Here is a 20,257-nt window from a genome sequence, read left to right on the forward strand (position 1 = left end):
TAGCCAGCTTTCTACCCACCTTATAGTGCATTCATCTAGCCCATACTTCCTTAACTTGCTGACAAGAATACTGTGGGAGACCGTGTCAAAAGCTTTGCTAAAGTCAAGAAACAATACATCCACTGCTTTCCCTTCATCTACAGAACCAATAATCTCATCATAAAAGGCGATTAGATTAGTCAGGCATGACCTTCCCTTGGTGAATCCATGCTGACTGTTCCTGATCACTTTCCTCTCATGTAAGTGCTTCAGGATTGATTCTTTGAGGACCTGCTCCATGATTTTTCCAGGGACTGAGGTGAGGCTGACTGGCCTGTAGTTCCCAGGATCCTCCTTCTTCCCTTTTTTAAAGATTGGCACTACATTAGCCTTTTTCCAGTCATCCGGGACTTCCCCCGTTCGCCACGAGTTTTCAAAGATAATGGCCAAGGGCTCTGCAATCACAGCCGCCAATTCCTTCAGCACTCTCGGATGTAACTCGTCCGGCCCCATGGACTTGTGCACGTCCAGCTTTTCTAAATAGTCCCTAACCACCTCTATCTCCACAGAGGGCTGGCCATCTCTTCCCCATTCTGTGATGCCCAGCGCAGCAGTCCGGGAGCTGACCTTGTTAGTGAAAACAGAGGCAAAAAAAGCATTGAGTACATTAGCTTTTTCCACATCCTCTGTCACTAGGTTGCCTCCCTCATTCAGTAAGGGGCCCACACTTTCCTTGGCTTTCTTCTTGTTGCCAACATACCTGAAGAAACCCTTCTTGTTACTCTTGACATCTCTTGCTAGCTGCAGCTCCAGGTGCGATTTGGCCCTCCTTATATCTTTCCTACATGCCCGAGCAATATTTTTATACTCTTCCCTGGTCATATGTCCAACCTTCCACTTCTTGTAAGCTTCTTTTTTATGTTTAAGATCCGCTAGGATTTCACCATTAAGCCAAGCTGGTCGCTTGCCATGTTTACTATTCTTTCGACTCATCGGGATGGTTTGTCCCTGTAACCTCAACAGGGATTCCTTGAAATACAGCCAGCTCTCCTGGACTCCCTTCCCCTTCATGATAGTCCCCCAGGGGATCCTACCCATCCGTTCCCTGAGGGAGTCGAAGTCTGCTTTCCTGAAGTCCAGGGTCTGTATCCTGCTGCTTACCTTTCTTCCCTGCGTCAGGATCCTGAACTCAACCAACTCATGGTCACTGCCTCCCAGATTCCCATCCACTTTTGCTTCCCCCACTAATTCTACCCCGTTTGTGAGCAGCAGGTCAAGAAAAGCGCCCCCCCTAGTTGGCTCCCCTACCACTTGCGCCAGAAAATTGTCCCCTACGCTTTCCAAAAACTTCCTGGATTGTCTATGCACCGCTGTATTGCTCTCCCAGCAGATATCAGGAAAATTAAAGTCACCCATGAGAATCAGGGCATGCGATCTAGTAGCTTCCGTGAGTTGCCGGAAGAAAGCCTCATCCACCTCATCCCCCTGGTCCGGTGGTCTATAGCAGACTCCCACCACTACATCACTCTTGTTGCACACACTTCTAAACTTAATCCAGAGACACTCAGGTTTTTCCACAGTTTCGTACCGGAGCTCTGAGCAGTCATACTGCTCCCTTACATACAGTGCTACTCCCCCACCTTTTCTGCCCTGCCTGTCCTTCCTGAACAGTACATACAATACAAACAATACATAGCTAAGCTATTATCCCACTACTGAAGTAAAAGATATGTACTGTTTCCTTTGTAAATTCATCTCATTTTTCTCCAGAGCAGAAACCCTCACAAAAGCTAATTATGTTTTATTTATTATTGAAATTTAATTTTCTTCTTTACTTGTTGGAGGGAAACATTCGACAGATGTATCTCAATTATATCTGTTCCATTCTGCCCGGTGCTTGATTTGTGAGTGGAATGTTTTCTGTTCACCTTACCAAGCCAGCTAGGACTGGTACACTGAAGAGTAAAACACATATTAGACTCCCATAAGACAGACCCCCCAGCCCCAATAAATGTCTTGAGAATTGACTACTATTTTTTTTAAAGCAGACAGTTAAACATTTCCAACAAGAATACATGTCTACATGGATTGCCAGCAATAAACAAATAGTATGGAATTATTTTGACCTTATTCTTCTGAACAGCATTTATAATAATGAAAACTGAATGAAGGCTTAACTTTTTTTTAAAAATCATCCTTTAACTGCTACAAAGATGAGCAAAATCCTAGGAAGAATTAGATCTAACAATAGGAAAACAAACCTGATTGATAACTGAAACCATGTTTTATTTCACCACCATAGTGCTCAACCACAGCAATCACTGAGCTGACAGATGTACTAAGAAAATTTTCAAACAAAATAAAAATGGAGGCAAATACAGCACCATTTGCAAATCTAGCCTACACACATAGATAATGTGCAGTTAAAAATCTGGTTGTTTCTGCCTCTCCAGAAAAAAATGTTACAGCTAATACCTCTTTATGACAGACAGACACAGGCAGAGAGAATGTGTGTTTTTACATGGTTTCCTAGGAAAAGACGACACTGAATATAGCCATAGAATTCCTTCCCAAGGAGGATATAGCTTTAAAGGGAAACTGTCCATCTGTATTTATTTCTGAAACTCCAGGTTTCCTGACAAAACATCCCTTACAATTTTTTAAAAGTCAAACCATGTAAACCATGCATCTGAAGAAGTGGGTTTTTTACCCATGAAAGCTTATGCCCAAAAAATTCTGTTAGCCTTTAAAGGTGCCACCAGACTCCTCGTTTTTGTGGATACAGACTAACACAGCTACCCCTCTGATACTTGACACCATGTAAAGTTTTGTAAGTGTTTTTCTGCCTCCCTGCTGATATTTGTTTCTAAGGGTCTTAGAAAGCGCTCACCTTTCTTTCCCCTCCCTAATTCTCTGCCTTTCTGCTGCCATTTTTTTCCTGGTAAGCCTCCATGGGCAGAGCCTGGGGAGCATACAATCTCCTCAGGAGCAATGCATGACAGTTACGTAATCATTCTAATCATGAGCAAGGAAGTGCAGCTATATCATAACTGACTATACACAACAGTGGGGTTTTTTTGCTTTTTATTTTAGCCATTTTAAATATTACTTGTTGTACAGTATACCCAAAACTTTTTAGAGTTGAATGTGCCCCTTTAAAGAAGTTAATCTGCTGCCAAAACGTCTAAATACAGAGTAACAAAGGAAGAGGAAAACAGGGAAAATTGGTGATAGATAATTTCACTACTGTTAGGTGTGCAACTGTCTTGAACAAGTCACTTCTGATTGGAAAACTGCCTAGAAAAAATACTGGCTACATATCAGAACAAGAGAATCACTGTACTGTGCATTTGCAAAACACTATTACAGTACAATGGTCTACATCAACTGTCAAGTTAGCTGTTTACAAACCCTTAATATAAGAGGGTAATAAATCCAGTAACATACTCGACATACTAATTATATGAAACAGCAGTAGACAGCAATGTTATACCGTAACACTAGAACAGAAACAGCAGAACAAAATATTGATACAGAAGCGTCAAATCAGAAAACAGAAAAATAAACAGTAGCAAAACCAATATTATTTTCAGAAGTTTCATTTTACTTCCAGTAAAATCCTAGGTAAGGTTTAATACTTGTAGTTTCATTACGTACTGACAAAACACCTTTTTTTGAGAGAGAGAGAGATTTGGTTTTGTTTTTAAACTTTCAATGTCTAGCACACATACAAAGTGCTGCAAGCGCTGCTGAAGTTTTCCTTCATACTATTTTAGTAGCCCAAGTCTAGTCATACTAATTTGTTATTCTGATAGTGGACAGCTTACTTTCCCATTTCAGCAGATTACAGAATTTATATACAGATTGTAAAAACCAAATGACATTTTTATACAGAGCAGCCTTCCTGCATGTTTACCTGACCTTTAAAAAAAATCCCTATGTTTAAAACTATTCTGAGCAAACAGTATTTTTATTCTCTAACCTTGTGTTAATACAATAAATATACAAAACTTGTGAACTACTCAGACATGCAACAGCAGTGGGACAGAATGAGTGTGTTTCTACAGAACCATGACATTCACTAGGATGGCAGAGCATTGTTAGTAATTTACAAAATATACAAACATCCCTCGGATAAATAAATCCAAATCCTAAATTACAGATCACTGACTATTGACATTCCAGTGTTTAAACTTCATACTTTCAACCAAATTTGCCACAATACAACAAAATGACAAATTAAGTGGGGTGCATATTATGTTAACTGATAGACCAATACCTGTTAGTTAAGTAAAAATATTTTAACGAACATCAGCCTTCAGTTCTCAAATCTAAAATGAGAATATTTTTCCTTTGGATCAAATATTCATATATATTAATTTTGTACCATCATGCATTTTTGAGTGCAGAGGTAAACATGGTAAAAAGGAAACAACCATATGTATTATATTCTGTAAGAATGTAACTAGGCATGTGCCTGTCAGTTTCCAGCTGCTTTTTAATAATATCACATGCTGGTAATCTACTATTCTACAGTATGACAATACATTTAACTGTGAGGATGATGTCTCTGATACTCCATGAGAAAAAGAAAAAAGCTTAATTCAGGCTAAAGATCCACCCTTAAAGGAAGTCCTTGGTACAATTTTTATATTTGGTTAAGACAACTCACTAAAATAGGACTTGAATCTAGAGAGGCCTGAAACGTGTTAGCAGATCACAACGCAAACTGTAAAATAAAAGTTCAGGTGGAACATTAAAGATTAAACAAATTTTAAAAAAAATTAAACCTCCTCTACTGACTTTCAAAAAGTGCTGGGGAAAAGCTTTAGAATGTCCCTGTTACTGTTATTTCAATTGCATTGTTTACTTCATAGTGAAGAGAATTCTATCTGGAGACAATATAATTATGAACAACAACTTCAGTATAGATCATCATATAATATGTTTTTACCATATTTATCTTCACTACCAAAATGGGATTTCGAGAAGTTAAATTACGAATTTAAGTTGTACTTGTAATTTATTTACAGGGACTTACATATGCAAGTGCTACGCTGCTCCAGGTATTAAGTTGACGACGGGTATTTTTAAAAATGGTCTTATTTTACAATATCCATAAATTGAAGTGAGAAGAATTCCTCTATCAAAACCAAGCCACATTCTGGACATGAGGCCCTCTCTGGGCTTGTCTACACTTAAAATGCTGCAGCTGCACTGCTTCAGGAGAGGTTCTCCTGTCAGCATAGGCACTCCATCTCTCCAAAAGGCAGTAGCTAGGTTGACAGGAGAATTCACCCATTGACCTAGCACTGTCTATACTAGGAAATTAGGTCCGTTTCACTGCATCACTCAAGGATGTGGATTTTTCACACCCCTGAGCAACATAGTTATACCAACCAAATGTCCTAGTATACACTAGGCCTTTATAATTTTAAGGTTCAATCTTGCAAACCCTTATTCATATGAGCAGTCATACTGACTTCAGTAAAAGCATTTATGTAAGATTTGGGGATCAGATCCTTAGTGATCTCACTTTCTGAAACTGGCATTTTACGATTTTAAACTTAGTCCAAAGTGCTACATATATCATCATTCAATCAACCAACCTACCTAGGAATTTCAAATGGCCTTAAATAGACAGCAACATGATTCTGAAGCAAGAGCTGATTAGGATTTGGAAAATGACTATGCTAAGTTCCAGCATGAATCACAGCATCAGTTTAATCTATTAGAAAGCATTCATTTCAACAATGTGAATGTATTTAATTTTATTCTCTCTTAATGGAAATAAAAAATATTTCACTTTTCCAACTCAAAATAGTTAAGAATCTTTATTATTCAGCTTGAATCAAATCACACATGAAGGCTGAGGTGCGTTAAAAAGAATTCAAGTATGTGTGCCACAGTTTAAAAAGTTTGATTAGAGAAAATATTCCTGTAAAAAAATTCAGATTTTTGGACAAGCAGTAAATAGAGTGACTGACCAAGCTATAGATTTAGTACCACTGGTAAACACTAACTGACACTGAAAAAAAAGAAAAATCCAACAATCCCTCCCACACACACAACCCCCACAAAAATTTCACTGCATTTAAAAGGGGGCAAACAACTGGTTATGGAAGTATTCTGAAGGTTGATAATTTTTCCCGATAACAGAATGTGTTTTCCTAAGACATAAAACTGAAATTAAAAATAACAAATATAATCATTTAGCTCTTTGATCAAAACCATCAGTTAACTTCTCTTAACTGTACATGGCATTACACATTCTGGCAGCGAGAATGTCTATGCAATAGCCATTTCTGATTTAGAAGAAAGTATGCCATGACAACGGATACAAACCAACACTATAATCATAAGTGGTACAGATAAATCCTGGACCAAAACACTAATTCAGCATGGCCAAATATCTCAACAATATTCATGCAAACTTGTAGATTTATATAAAAAAACCTACTGCCCTAAAAAAAAAAAAATTTACATTATCTACCATACTTATATCTGTCCATCAGCTGCTTAAACTGCCACAGCAGTAGCCAAATCTAAGTCTCAAACTATCAGTCTACTTCTTACAGTAGAAATAGGGAAACAGGCTCTCAGGAACAAAAATAACTGCTCCAGAGTGCTTTCCTTAAGTTAAAACAAAAAAAGATTCCAGAGTGAAATACTAAAAAAAAACCCTGTAAATACATTTAACTGATCACAGAAAGTACCATATCAATTTCAGATCCATTGCTGAAGTTTCCACCAAAATATTGCTCCTCCAGAAAATATGGAGAATTATATATCTAGAGTGTATTTAACTTTTTAAAGAGGGCAAAGAAGGTTGGCTGTGGGTTTTTTTGTTTTGATAAATAAACATATAAAGGAATAAAACAAGAATTTTTTTTCCTGTTTTAGCCCATGCACAGCTGAAGGAGAGACATACATGCTGTGTGTATTTTGAACGCAAGTCTTTAGGAATAGAATTAATAAGCTGGAAATTAAAGTATAGTCAAAGAGAACTGTTGTGATTTTTGTATTTCACTAAATTTGGTTACCCTTGAAAGCATTTTGAGCTGCACTAGTTGCTGCTGTAGATGCTGCATTTGCTGCAGCTGTTTGTACAGTTTTGTTGGACATCACACCAGTTGCAAACTCTTGCTGAGCTTTCTCAAAACTAGCACCAGTTGTGCGGTATAAGCCGTGCACCTAAGATAGGAAGGGAGAGGAGAGAAACAAAAGTTAATGGAATGATCATAACACTTTTTAATCTATATTTGTAGGTGCCACATCAAAAGTCGTTAGACAAATTAAATGAATAGAGTGATGGGGAAATTTGATTCTGTTGCCTGCTTGCAGCTGTATGGAGGATAATCAAACAGGTGAACTTTAGTCCCCAGCATCAACAGCAAACATTTGTTGATGTTTTACACCTATGTGCCTTTTAATTGGCATTAAAATGGTAAAATCCTAAACAATTAAAAAGTGGAAATATATCAATACAGAAAACCACCTAGTGCAACATTCGACATTAAGTGACACTCAAAATTAAACACTTTAAAAGAAAAGAAGAAGAAATGCTCTTTATGGAAAGTATACTTTAGTCTGCTGTGGTAGCAGGTTTGGCAGCATGAGGCAAATTGCTTAGTTGGGTTAAGATGACTTCATACTGACTGTTTGAAGGAAAGGAGCTTTTGACATGGAAGAGGAGTGCTTCCCAAGAGATGCAGTGAGAGCAATGGGGAAAAATTGATCCCCTGAGCTTCCCCAGGTAATACTGGCAAAACTTTTTTTCTACTGCTCAGAAACCAGCTATCTATATAAAAAAAATAGGACCTGGCTCTAGTCCATGTTTCTAGCCTGGAGTTGCTTAAGGAATCAGTCTCATCCATGCTCTGACCTTGTCAACACCTTCCCTCTTCCTTCCAATCCACATTTGCAGCTGCTCACCCTAAATCAGTTAAGTATTCCTCTAGTTACTATAAAACACCATCCCTCCTCCTGTTGATTCCCTATTAGATATGAAGACAGAGGGAACATCATCTTTCCTTCGGTGAAGCTTATGAAGGTTTAAGTTCCATCTAATTTGGCTTCTCTCATAAATGTTATTCCGTATCAATAAAGATGTAAATAGCTCATGTCCAGATAATCATGTATTCCTGAGGAACCCAACTGTGTGTGGGAGAGAACTGAGTGTGACAGATCAGTGCCAGGATAGGAGAAAGAGAAACTCATTTTAAAAAGTTATAGCACTGGAATGGGTTATGCTCTTGGAAGGGAAGAAGATAACCACTCGATCTCTCTCTCTGCCATGCCACCTCTGAACTTCTTCCCAAATACCAGCAGGACAGAATCCTTTAAGGATGCCTGAAATCCCCAAAAGATGACCGTCCCTTAAAGATAAGGTAGGAAAACTAGAATGATAACAGAGAGGCCACCCCTGTATACATCTGAACGACACATATCTTATTTGGGTATTTTGTGTGTCTAAGTTTATGCCTTCTGGATAGAAGGCAAACAAGAAGGAACTGGGTTCTCTGAACTATATCCTGATCTAGGAAATATTTCTACAGTGCATCTTTCTTAGGAATTTTTATAGCACTTATCACTAGAGTATCTGAGAATGCAATTTTTCAAATGTGGGTGCCTAAAGCTAGGATGCTAAATAAAGGTGGCCTGATTTTCAAGGGTGCAGAGCACCTGCAGCTCCTACTGACTTCCAAAGGGATACGGCTTCAAGAACAGATGAAAATTACTCAGCACGTCTGAAAATCAGGCCACTTATTTAATAGTCTGATTAGTCACCCCATGTTGCAAAATTACAACCAGAGTGCCTGGCATCTCAGTGCAGTGTGTCCTGTCCTTCCACTGGGGCAGGTTTTGTCACAGTCTCTTCTCTCTCCACCACTTCCTGTCTTTACTATCCCCACACTCAAATCCCCCCCTGATAATTTCAGTTTGCACAGACTAAATAGTGTCTTTGTTTTACACAATACACACACACACACAATGGCAGTATCTTTTGTCTCTGTGGAAACACAAGCAAAAAGATATTACAGAAATGCAGTCAGTACAGGTAAAGCAAAGCAGGAAGAGATCTATAGGAATATCACCTAAATCAATCAATTGTGAAGATGCAGGAGAGGACTTCCCTAAAGCAGAAAATTAAAATCTAGATCAGGGAACAGTGGAGTAAGTGGAAGTGTGAAATAGTAAAAACAAAGCAACTTACCTTTTTAAACATAACTAGTGAGATGACAGCAGATGCTGTGAAAAGTGCTGTTATGATTATCATCATAATGCCAACAGGAATACTCTCATTAAGCCCAGTCAGAGATGAAATCCATCCACTAAAGAAAACAATGACAAACTTTATTACAGTGGTACACTATATATTTCCTTTTAAAGAAACCTTTGTAACCTTCTGGTTCTGTTCTGACTTGAGAAAATTAATGAAAATTATAAAATGTAAACATGGTCAGCTTTATAAAGTACTTTAGAAGTTCAGTTCCTAAATTATGTAGTCTTAAAGTTAGGGCATGTCTACACTACAAACTTTTGCCAATGTAAGTTACATCTGCATAAAGCTGCCGCAGTTAGTATATTGTTTGCGCGCATGCATACTCACCAGAAGTGCTTGTGTCGATACACAGTGCGGAGCAGCAGGGGTAGGTCTTCCAGTGTGCAACTCACCACTGTCCAGCACAATGTCTTTTGGGAAGTTTTGGCAATGGATGGGGGGGGCAAACAGAAGAGTGTCATGCAGGACTGACTGGAACTCTGGGGCCAAGTTCCCCTCACGCACTTTTCTCCACCCCATAATGCCATGTCTATCCCATAATTTTCATGCCTACTTTGAAAAATCCCACGAACCCACGTGGAACTTGTCACTGTCCGCCATCACCGACAGTAGCATGGAGCCTACACTGCTCTACACTACTGTCACAAGCACTACAAGAACAAGATGCATGATCCTCTGGCATTTACAGAGCCACAAGAAGAACTATGGGGGAACATGACGATTTTCCGGAAGACAGACTGCTATGGGACATAGAGCAAACCAATTCAAAGATTGTTCATGGCATTCATGGAACAGCTGCAAACGGTGGAATGCCACTTCTGGGCCTGAGATATGGGCACTGACTGGTGGGACTGCATCATAACACATGCTTGGGATGATGAGCAGCCGCTGCAGAATGTCTGGATGCGCAAAGCCACATTCCTGGATCTGTGTACTGAGCTCACGCAAGCAGTCCAGTGTGGGGACACCAGAACGAGAGCTGCATTGACAGTGGAGAAGCAGGTGGTGATCACGCTGTGGAAACTTGCAATGCTGGATGACTGGAAAAAGGCTAATGTAGTGCCCATCTTTAAAAAAGGGAAGAAGGAGGATCCTGGGAACTACAGGCCAGTCAGCCTCACCTCAGTCCCTGGAAAAATCATGGAGCAGGTCCTCAAGGAATCAATTCTGAAGCACTTAGAGGAGAGGAAAGTGATCAGGAACAGTCAGCATGGATTCACCAAGGGCAAGTCATGCCTGACTAATCTAATTGCCTTCTATGATGAGATAACTGGCTCTGTGGATGAGGGGAAAGCAGTGGATGTCTTATTCCTTGACTTTAGCAAAGCTTTTGACACTGTCTCCCACAGTATTCTTGCCAGCAAGTTAAAGAAGTATGGGGTGGATGAATGGACTATAAGGTGGATAGAAAGTTGGCTAGATTGTCGGGCTCAACGGGTAGCGATCAATGGCTCCATGTCTAGTTGGCAGCTGGTATCAAGTGGAATGCCCCAAGGGTTGGTCCTCGGGCTGGTTTTGTTCAATATCTTCATAAATGATCTGGAGGATGGTGTGGATTGCACCCTCAGCAAGTTTGCAGATGACACTGAACTGGGAGGAGAGGTAGATAGCTGGAGGGTAGGGATAGGATACAGAGGGCCCTAGACAAATTAGAGGATTGGGCCAAAAGAAATCTGATGAGGTTCAACAAGGACAAGTGCAGAGTCCTGCACTTAGGACGGAAGAATCCCATGCACCGCTACAGACTAGGGACCGAATGGCTCGGCAGCAGTTCTGCAGAAAAGGACCTAGGGGTTACAGTGGACGAGAAGCTGGATATGAGTCAACAGTGTGCCCTTGTTGCCAAGAAGGCCAATGGCATTTTGGGATGTATAAGTAGGGGCATTGCCAGCAGATCGAGGGACGTGATCGTTCCCCTCTATTCGACATTGGCGAGGCCTCATCTGGAGTACTGTGTCCAGTTTTGGGCCCCACACCACAAGAAGGATGTGGAAAAATTGGAAAACGTCCAGTGGAGGGCAACAAAAATGATTAGGGGACTGGAACACATGACTTATGAGGAGAGGCTGAGGGAACTGGGATTGTTTAGTCTGCGGAAGAGAAGAATGAGGGGGGATTTGATAGCTGCTTTCAACTACCTGAAAGAGGATGGATCTAGACCGTTCTCAGTGGTAGCAGATGACAGAACAAGGAGTAAAGGTCTCAAGTTGCAGTGGGGGAGGTTTAGGTTGGATATTAGGAAAAACTTTTTCACTAGGAGGGTGGTGAAACACTGGAATGCGTTACCTAGGGAGGTGGTAGAATCTCCTTCCTTAGAAGTTAAGGTCAGTCTTGACAAAACCTTGGCTGGGATGATTTAGTTGGGGATTGGTCCTGCTTTGAGCAGGGGGTTGGACTAGATGACCTCCTGAGGTCCCTACCAACCCTGATATTCTATGACTGCTACCTGTCCGTGAGAAATCATTTTGGAGTTGGAAAATCCACTGTGGGGCCATAGTCATGCAAGTGTGCAGGGCCATTAATCATCTCCTGCTGCACAGGACTGTAACTATCACCAACATGCAGGACATAAAAGATGGATTTGTAGCAATGAGATTTCCAAACTGCGGTGGCATGATAGCAACGCACATATCCCTATTTTGACACCAGACCCCCTTGCCACAAAGTACATCAACAGAAAGGGCTATTTTTCTGTGGTTACACAAGCACTGGTGGATAACCTTGGACACTTCACTGACATCAGTGTTGGCTGGTCAGAGAAGGTGCATGATGTTTGCATCTTTAAGAACACAGGACTGTTCAGAGAGCTACAAGCAAGGACTTTCTTTTCCAACTGGCGGATTACCACTGGCGATATAGAAATGCCAACAGTGATCCCAAGGACCCCGCCTACCCTTTACTCTTCTGGCTCATGAAGTAATACACCAGCCACCTGGACAGCACCAAGAAAGATTCGAGTACCATCTCAGCAGGTACAAAATTACAGCTGAATGTGCTTTTGGTAGATTGAAGGGGAAATGGTGTTTACTCCCAAGACTGGATCTCAGTGAGAAAAATATCCTGATGGATACAGCTGCCTGGAGTTCACAATTGTGACCAGAGCAGTCAGTGTTGAGCATTGTGGGACAGCTGCTAGAGGACTGGTGGGGTCGACACAAGTAATGTGTTATCTACATCTCTGCTGCATCAACCTCAGTACATTGATCATGACTCAACACTGCACGTGGAGGTAGTGTTACTATATCAGCATAATGGAGAACTTACAGTGGTGGGAGAAAAATTTAAGTGTAGAAACATGCACAACTAGGTCAGTGCAAGGCAGCTTATGTTGACATAACTTTGTAGTGTAAATGAGGTCTTAAGACTAAAAAAAACTTTTCAGATTTTTAGACAGGATGTTACTTTTTTTTAAACTCTTAATGAAGAATGGTAGAATATAAATTCACTAGATAGACAGTTCTTTATTCTCTGATCAATAAAATGTTTAAAAAAAACAACACACCAGATTATTTTACTGAATAGCATTAAACTAGTTTGCAGCAGTATAACTAAAGAAACAAAGGATTGATGAAAATGCCAGTAATGTCAACAAGCCTCTGTCTGACAGTTTCCTGCCTTTCTTCTTAACTACTGAGCCCTTAGGGTGGTCATCCTCATTGGGGGCAGCATGGCTTTAATTCCATTGCATTCACTGAAAGAGAGTATCTTTTCCAAGAGCAGCCTCCCTTCCACTTGCTAAGGTTTTGAGGAAATGGCAGCCACCTTAACTCATGGGAGTCTGTGGCTTCACTCCTACTGAAAAACATGGAACACAGGGGAGAGCTTTTCAAGGGGCTGTCTCATTCACATGCAACCACTACATTAGAGATAGCATCACTGAAGTGAAAAAATTTCTCACCAAAATAAACTGGATAATCTTATGGTAAAACAAAGTAATTTGAAACTAAAGTTAACATCGGTCTCTGCAATCTCAATTGTAGACATTTTTTTATGAACAGCGAAAACCAGGTAATGGACAATATAATGCAAAACTCAAAATCACAAAAGTCAGGAAATAAAGAGTGCACATACATACCTACATGTCACCTTATCATAAATATACACCCCACAGACACTCACAAACACATGCTGTCCATTCCCCTAACAAGCAAACCAACCTTAATCAACCACAGTCACTAAGGTCATATCCATACAACATTAACTCTGCCTTCTGTATACTACAGTATTATCAACCTCAAGAGACCAAAAATAATGATTCAGACTTAAACAAAAACCCCACCACAATATAGTTTGGGCCAAAAAATCATATGAATTAAAAAAAAAACATTTTGTTTTGTTTTGTTTTTTTGGAAAGGGGGGAGTCTGCCTTGATTTTTTAACTGCCCCTTCCTATATCCTCTGTGTGTGCGACAATTAGTGTTGCCCAGTTCCCCAAATTTATTGGGCAAGCTAACTTTGTTCCTACTGAAGAAACCTCTTTGGTGGAGCACCCTAGCCACACCCTCATCAGTTCTGCATCCCCAGCCTCCTCTCTGCACCTCTTGGTTCTCTTCACTCTTCTCAACCTTTTCCAGGCTTAGGAGGCGGGGCAGCTCTAGAAGCTCTTTGTTCACCTTTGCCCCTTCCTAGGTAAGGTGCTTCACGGAGACAGAGGGGAGGAGCAGAGAAACCATTCCACAGGATGCTCACAGGAGGGAAAGAAGGAGTGGTGCCACTCTGAGATGCTGGGCTCTTTAGCACCCCCCCCCCCCAGTGAAAATGGCTTGGGGGGGAGGGGAGAGAACTCGGTAGCAGTTGACTGATTATTCTGCCCCAGGAGGTGGGAAATTGGGGAAGACAGCCAATCAGAGGACTTAAATTAACCAGCGGGTTGGAGCTTCTTACTTCATTGCAAGATTGGCTCCAGCCCCAGCCAAAATTATCTTGAAAAAAAATCTCAACACTGTGAAAAAACTTGCAGGTCTCCTGGTTAAGAATATATATAATGAGATGACCAAATCCATACTGTTAGTGACACACTGCTAAAAGAACTTCAATGGCAAACAAAAAAAGTAACATATTATATATACAAGTTGTTATAAATGCTTACACTTCCAAAGGGGAAAAAAAAACTCAGCCTCAAATATAGAAACAGTAGGAAACGGATTAATCTCACACGAACACTGGCAAACAGAGAAGAATTAACCATTGTCACACCCAAACAACCTTGAGTAGCACTGATCTGCTAAAAAAAAATATGCATTTGAGTGTGTCTGTGGACATGTGTATGTAGGTATGTGTCTTTGCTCTGTGTCTTTTTTGCAGTGCTGAGTTTGGCATTATTGTCTCAACTGCTTTTCACAATGTTGATTTTCATCTATATTAAAAGTGGTGCAGGTACTGACTATTTTTTGGGAAATTCAGCAAACTATCTTCAATCTTAATTTCAGCATTTCCTAACTCTGAAGTGGTTGACTCTGCAACGTTAACATTCTTTCAGAGTAGTTTTTAAATTGAAACAATGTATATATACAGAGCCCAGCATGTTTTGGGTGATGTATACAGTCAATGATAAACAACAACAAAAATTTTTAAACAAAAAATGAAAATTGCCCACAATAGAGCATGCCAGCTAAATACAGTACCACCCAAACTTTATTTCCCCTTTTCTAACTATCCTATCTTCACAGGAATCTCACACTTAGGAATCTCTTATAACGACAATGCTAAAACACTGCAACACTGTACAAAAGTAGACCAATGCCCAGAACACGGAAAGGTGGAAGTGGAGGGTTAAATTATGTGGGGAAGGTAAGAGATATAAAATACATCCACAGAAAAAAAGAGGAAAAAACTACATCCACCAACAGAACCTCAAGAATGTTTCCTCCAAAAAACAAAACAAAAAAACTTTAAAAAAAGAGATCTCTTAAAAGAAAACAAACCTCAGATTCTGTAGCACAAAGAATGAATAAGGATTTCTCCCTATAATCTAAATTTAAGCAAATCGTGTTTTGTCTGCCTTGAAATTTGCACCAAAAACTGCTTTGCTTGAACGAGTAGGAGCAGTGATATGAACTAACTGAAGATCTGCCAGATCATAGCTATATGAAATGCAATCAGACAGCCATTTAAATATGGCCCTTTTCATAAATGCAGCGTCAAAAGAATTGAACATTTGTACTTAGGTTACAATTAAATAACCAATTTAATGCCCTTTTAATGTTGAGTTTGTGGCGGTATGCAGGAATAGGAAGAACATTAATATGACAATAAATGCAATTAGGTCAAAATGTTTTAGTATCTGTGCAAAGGAATCAATGCTAATTCCGAAAACCACCTAACCCTTTTAAAAACTTGTCTCAGGTGAATCAATTACTAGAACCTGAAGCTCAAAAACAACAAAACCCACGAGTTGCAAGTGAAGTCAGGGCCACGGGGAAAATAGCTTTCCGTTAAAGAAAACTAAGCTTACAGATGGCTCAAAAGGAGCTTTTATTGGCTTTGTCAGAACCACGTTATCCCATGCCAGAGGGTGGCTTTTTAACTAGGGGTCTCAAAAGTATCATGCTTCCCATGAACATGCCAACAGGTGGCTGCAGAGGTCCCCGGTCTACCTTCAGCTAGCTCATGGTGAATTACAACACATGGACTTGATCTTTAATCCTGATTCAAAAAGGTAGAAGGACAGTCAAGTAGTTTGAGGAAGGCATTTAAAGGATCCATGTAGACCCGATTGTACCAAATCACCAACAGACATGGCAATTCTCCAAAAAGGGACATCTTTAAGGAGTTTAATGTACCCATCCTACACACACCCACATTATACATCATTTGCAAGCTTTTTTAATGTACATTTAGATGAGGTATGATGGGGAGCTATCTTGTGGTGCCGTAAACCGTGGTGCAAACAAGGTGAAACAATGCTACTAAAAAATGAGTGTCATTTTTTGCACAGTTCTAGAAACACTGCAACACGATGACTAGTTTTTACTGTTTAAGTTAATTTCAACACCTTATTGAAGGTGTGGCATTTATTGATGAAAGCTACCAAACGACAATGTATTTTTATCAGTTTTGCATGGGCAATATTTTTTCTAGACATGATTAAGCTGTTTAGCATGTGACAAAAATCAACATTTTGCAATACACTAACATGAAATATTTTCACCTCGCATATATAATTGTCAAAGTGTTAATAATTTTCTATACTTTCAATTGAAATTTGCCGAGTAGATCAATCACATCTCACACTGAAGGTTATGCAGGAGTAGGTTGAGTGCCCATAGTTTGTAATGCATCATGAGTAGATATAAATTCATGTGAATCCCTAACCTAACGCTTCTCCATTTGTAAGCTTTGAACATACAATGCAGTGTCTCATATGCCTGTTAGAATGTTTTCATTTGTAATTCCCTATCCATATAGTACACTTTGAAATACTCTAGAAACTAGCTTTTTAATTCAGTGAAACTTATACATAGGTAGGTATGAACATTAGTGATGACAAACATTCATATTATGAACATTACTCCTGGGGGAATTCTGCACCAAAAAAATAAAAATTCTGCAAAATTCTGAAAATTTTGTCAAAACAACACTACATAATCATGGAAGTTTCAATTATTTTGGTACTTTATATCAAATTAACTGTCAGCAAGTATGTCTGTAACAATACAGACACAAAAATTCCCCCCAGGAATAGAGAGTTAAAGAAATCCCTATGACAACCCACTTCCTGTTTCTCTGCCCCATCACTACCCCAGAGCCCAGCCGGGGTGGCCAGACATCAGCTCCTCTCCCTCCCAGAACCCAGCCATGGCCCCCTCCCAGCCCAGACACCGGCTCCCTCTCTCCCAGAACCCAGCTGTTCCCCCTGCAACTCAAGACATCCTTCCCCTCCCTCCCAGCTGTGCCACACACCCCCAGGCCCTGGATACCCCTCCCCCTACCACCCAGGGATCCAGAAAGAGAAACAGCCTGATACTGGGTCCCAGGCTTGCACACAGTTTCCTGCGCGCCACTGTCTCCTTCCCTCAGGGTGTGCGGTGAACTACAGCTTCTAGGAACTCTACTCTCTCCCGCTCCTCCCCCCCCCCCCCGCAGTGTCTTCAACATGCGAGCTGGGCTGTACTGGGTCTGGCGGCCCCTAGTGGCAGCCAGCAGTACTGCAGCCCATTTCTGTGGGGGAAAGGAAAAATTATGCACAAAAAACATTAATCTCTGCAAAATTCTGCATTGTACAGTAGCGTAGAATATGCAAAAGCTGAGAGAGAAAGAGGTGGCCTAAAAAAAAGAAGCAGAGACAAAATGCACAAACAAGTCCTTGCCTCTACACTGAAGAGGGATGAAAAGCATATTACAGTTCTTACCAACCATGCCATCAACAATATAACAAACCCATTTGACCTTGAATCTCATTCAGAGGTGCTTATCAACATATCTACTGGACTTCATGTAACATCAGATGTACAAGAGTCTCTACTAAAATAGTAGATGTGGCTGAAGAACAAATAGAGAAATTTGTGAGAGGTGCACTTGATTCTGATGGAGGACACGTAGCTTCCTCAGCACAGTCAAGAAACCTGGCATCAAAACATTTGCTAACATGTCCAAGAGGACCAAATTTATGTCAGCAAGGGAGAGACAATAACAGAAGCTACCAGCCTAGAAACTGGTTTCCGCTGAGCTGTCCTTAGCAAGGTGATGAGTTGATGTTTCAATGGCAACTGTTCTTAGAACCTGTGCCTAAGTCCCTCTTCCATCCTGATGGAACAATGAGAAAAACAGACAAAGCTGAATTAAAGCATCAACTGGGAGCTCAAGATGAAATATTCCATAAGGTAAGAGCAAAGAAACCACAGTGTACATTAGAAAGATGGCTGGAGTCAAATTCCACACATTCAATAAATTGGCTACTGAGTACTTCAGGCAGGTCCTAAAAGGATTTGACAAAGCTAATTCTGTCATCGAAGTCTGACCGATATCACAACAGTAACACTGTGAAAACTGAAGAAAGACAGCACCGGACAGGACCTAAGGTTGGATGCAAGAAATACCAGGTGATCGGTGGACACCCTGTGCCTCCATGGAAAAATTCCTCTGTGACTGTATGGTTCAAAATAAACCTGAGATTGTAGCAGCACACCCCAAACACTCCTCCTTGCTGGAGGCTTCTTCACAGGTGAAGTAGCAAAGTTCATCATCAGTATAGGTGTTGAAGAAGCTCAAGACATGTACAGTACTCAAGAGGAAGTGGACACAAGGATGCTGCTGTATGTGCCAATATGGCTTTTGCGTCTCTTGGTGTCAAAGGAACCATAAGAATTAGGTCACCTAATGCAGATGTTTTGGTCCTTAATGGAACACACAGATAACATGTGGATTGAAAAAGACGACATTACCAGTGCAACTGAACAGCATCATATCATACCTGTGCACACTCTTTGTGATACACACACTCCTCGTGATACACACACTCCTCACTTCTGCAACATACTTCTTGTTATACACACATTAACAGGCTGTGACTGTGACTATTTGGTATTGGGGAAAAAATGTGTATAATGTTGTCAAAACAAAGGGAGCTTACCACTTCAGAGATCTTGCGAAACTGGGAGAGTGGCAGACAACCTGCAATTTCTGCAGCAAGGAAGTTAGTAGCAGTGCTGTATGACCAGAGCAAGAAAGAAAAGGACACCCGCGGAGATCTGAACTGCTTGCACCTCATTTTAGCTATCACAAAGGGCAAGTCACTGGCCAAACTCCCACCATGTGAGGACAGTTTTGAAGAGCACGTCAAAAGAGCATCTTGGCAAACAAAGATATTGGATCACCGTTGCAACATGAATGGAAAAATGTGGATGATGAACTGGTTCTTGTACTCCTCAAGGGCCCAAAGGCACCTGAGCTTCTACAAGTCCTTATTTGTGCCTGTACCAATAGGGGTTGCTACTCAATCAACTGTGGTTTTAGTCAGAACCATCTTCCCTGCACAGAATTGCACATATACCAAGGCAACGAACACTGTGGTAACCCACACACTCTCAGAGATCATAACAACAAACAAGATGATGATGATGACGACTAGAAACATCACTAGCCCTACTACATTTCAATGATACCTGTACAAATTTATGATTAGATTTTGTTTTACCCTTTACATTGTTGTTGTGAAGTCCAATTTTAGATCTTGAAATAATACATAAAGTCACTAAACTAACAAATGAATACAAATATTTCGAAGTGGTCATTTTAACATGTCACTGCTGATCCCTGTTTCTATGGTAACAGCACCACTTGACAGCTCCACATCACACCTCATCTTAAAGTAAACATAATAAGCTTTCAAATTATGTGCGCGCTTAGAGAGGGTTCATTATGTCTACTAAATTGGTCACGGCCTGCTACTTGCCTAAAATCTTTCCCACTTGTGGATATGTACTTTGGATACTTTTGGGGATCCTACTAATTGGAGACTCCCTCTGGACTACCTCCAGGCCAGCAAAGCTCTATGCTTCTGTTACACTGATGTAAAGTGATGGCTCTTGTGATGTTTGCCTCCACTGGGGATCTCAGGGTCCACTGAGGTTGATTTACATGCAGACTTGCCATGGCTATTATGAATACAGCCAAAGCCCTGCCTGCCAGCATTTGTAGCCTGATCCAGTTTGTCACACACTAGTTCCAACATTTGCTCCGTCAGACTTTAATGTCCTCGTTCCTGCCGAAGCAGGAAGATCTCAAGTTGAGCTCTGTCTAGCAAAGTTCCTATGTATTCCAACTGTCTATGGGAGACAAGTAAGGGGTTGCTTTATGTCATTTATCATGACTTCTAATCACTCTAGTGCTTTGGTGGGGACATGTAGTGATTGTTAGACAACTTATTAAGCGGTGTCCTTGGTCAGCCAAACATTCCAACAGGAGAAAATATGTAATCCCAATCCGGTACATATAGTCCTTACTATAGTCATAAGCATTTCATGAAAACGTGGTGCTGAAGCCAGCCCATAA

The 20,257-nt window shown here is 40.5% G+C and overlaps 1 protein-coding gene across 1 annotated transcript in view; it reads right to left on the minus strand.

Annotated features, from left to right (window-relative positions):
• Window positions 1-3,048: 3,048 nt before the first annotated feature.
• SCAMP1 (secretory carrier membrane protein 1) overlaps window positions 3,049-20,257 on the minus strand; it is an 83,936-nt gene continuing 66,727 nt past the window's right edge. Inside the window, exons 8-9 of the mRNA XM_074952684.1 lie at window positions 9,197-9,314; window positions 3,049-7,173 (exon numbers count right to left, since the gene is read on the minus strand). Of these exons, the coding sequence (XP_074808785.1) occupies window positions 7,009-7,173; window positions 9,197-9,314 (283 nt within the window). The 3' untranslated portion in view covers window positions 3,049-7,008. The remainder of the gene's footprint in view (window positions 7,174-9,196; window positions 9,315-20,257) is intronic.

The sequence above is a fragment of the Natator depressus genome, chromosome 5 (genome assembly GCF_965152275.1).
Source record: "Natator depressus isolate rNatDep1 chromosome 5, rNatDep2.hap1, whole genome shotgun sequence".
Lineage (NCBI taxonomy): Eukaryota > Metazoa > Chordata > Testudines > Cheloniidae > Natator > Natator depressus.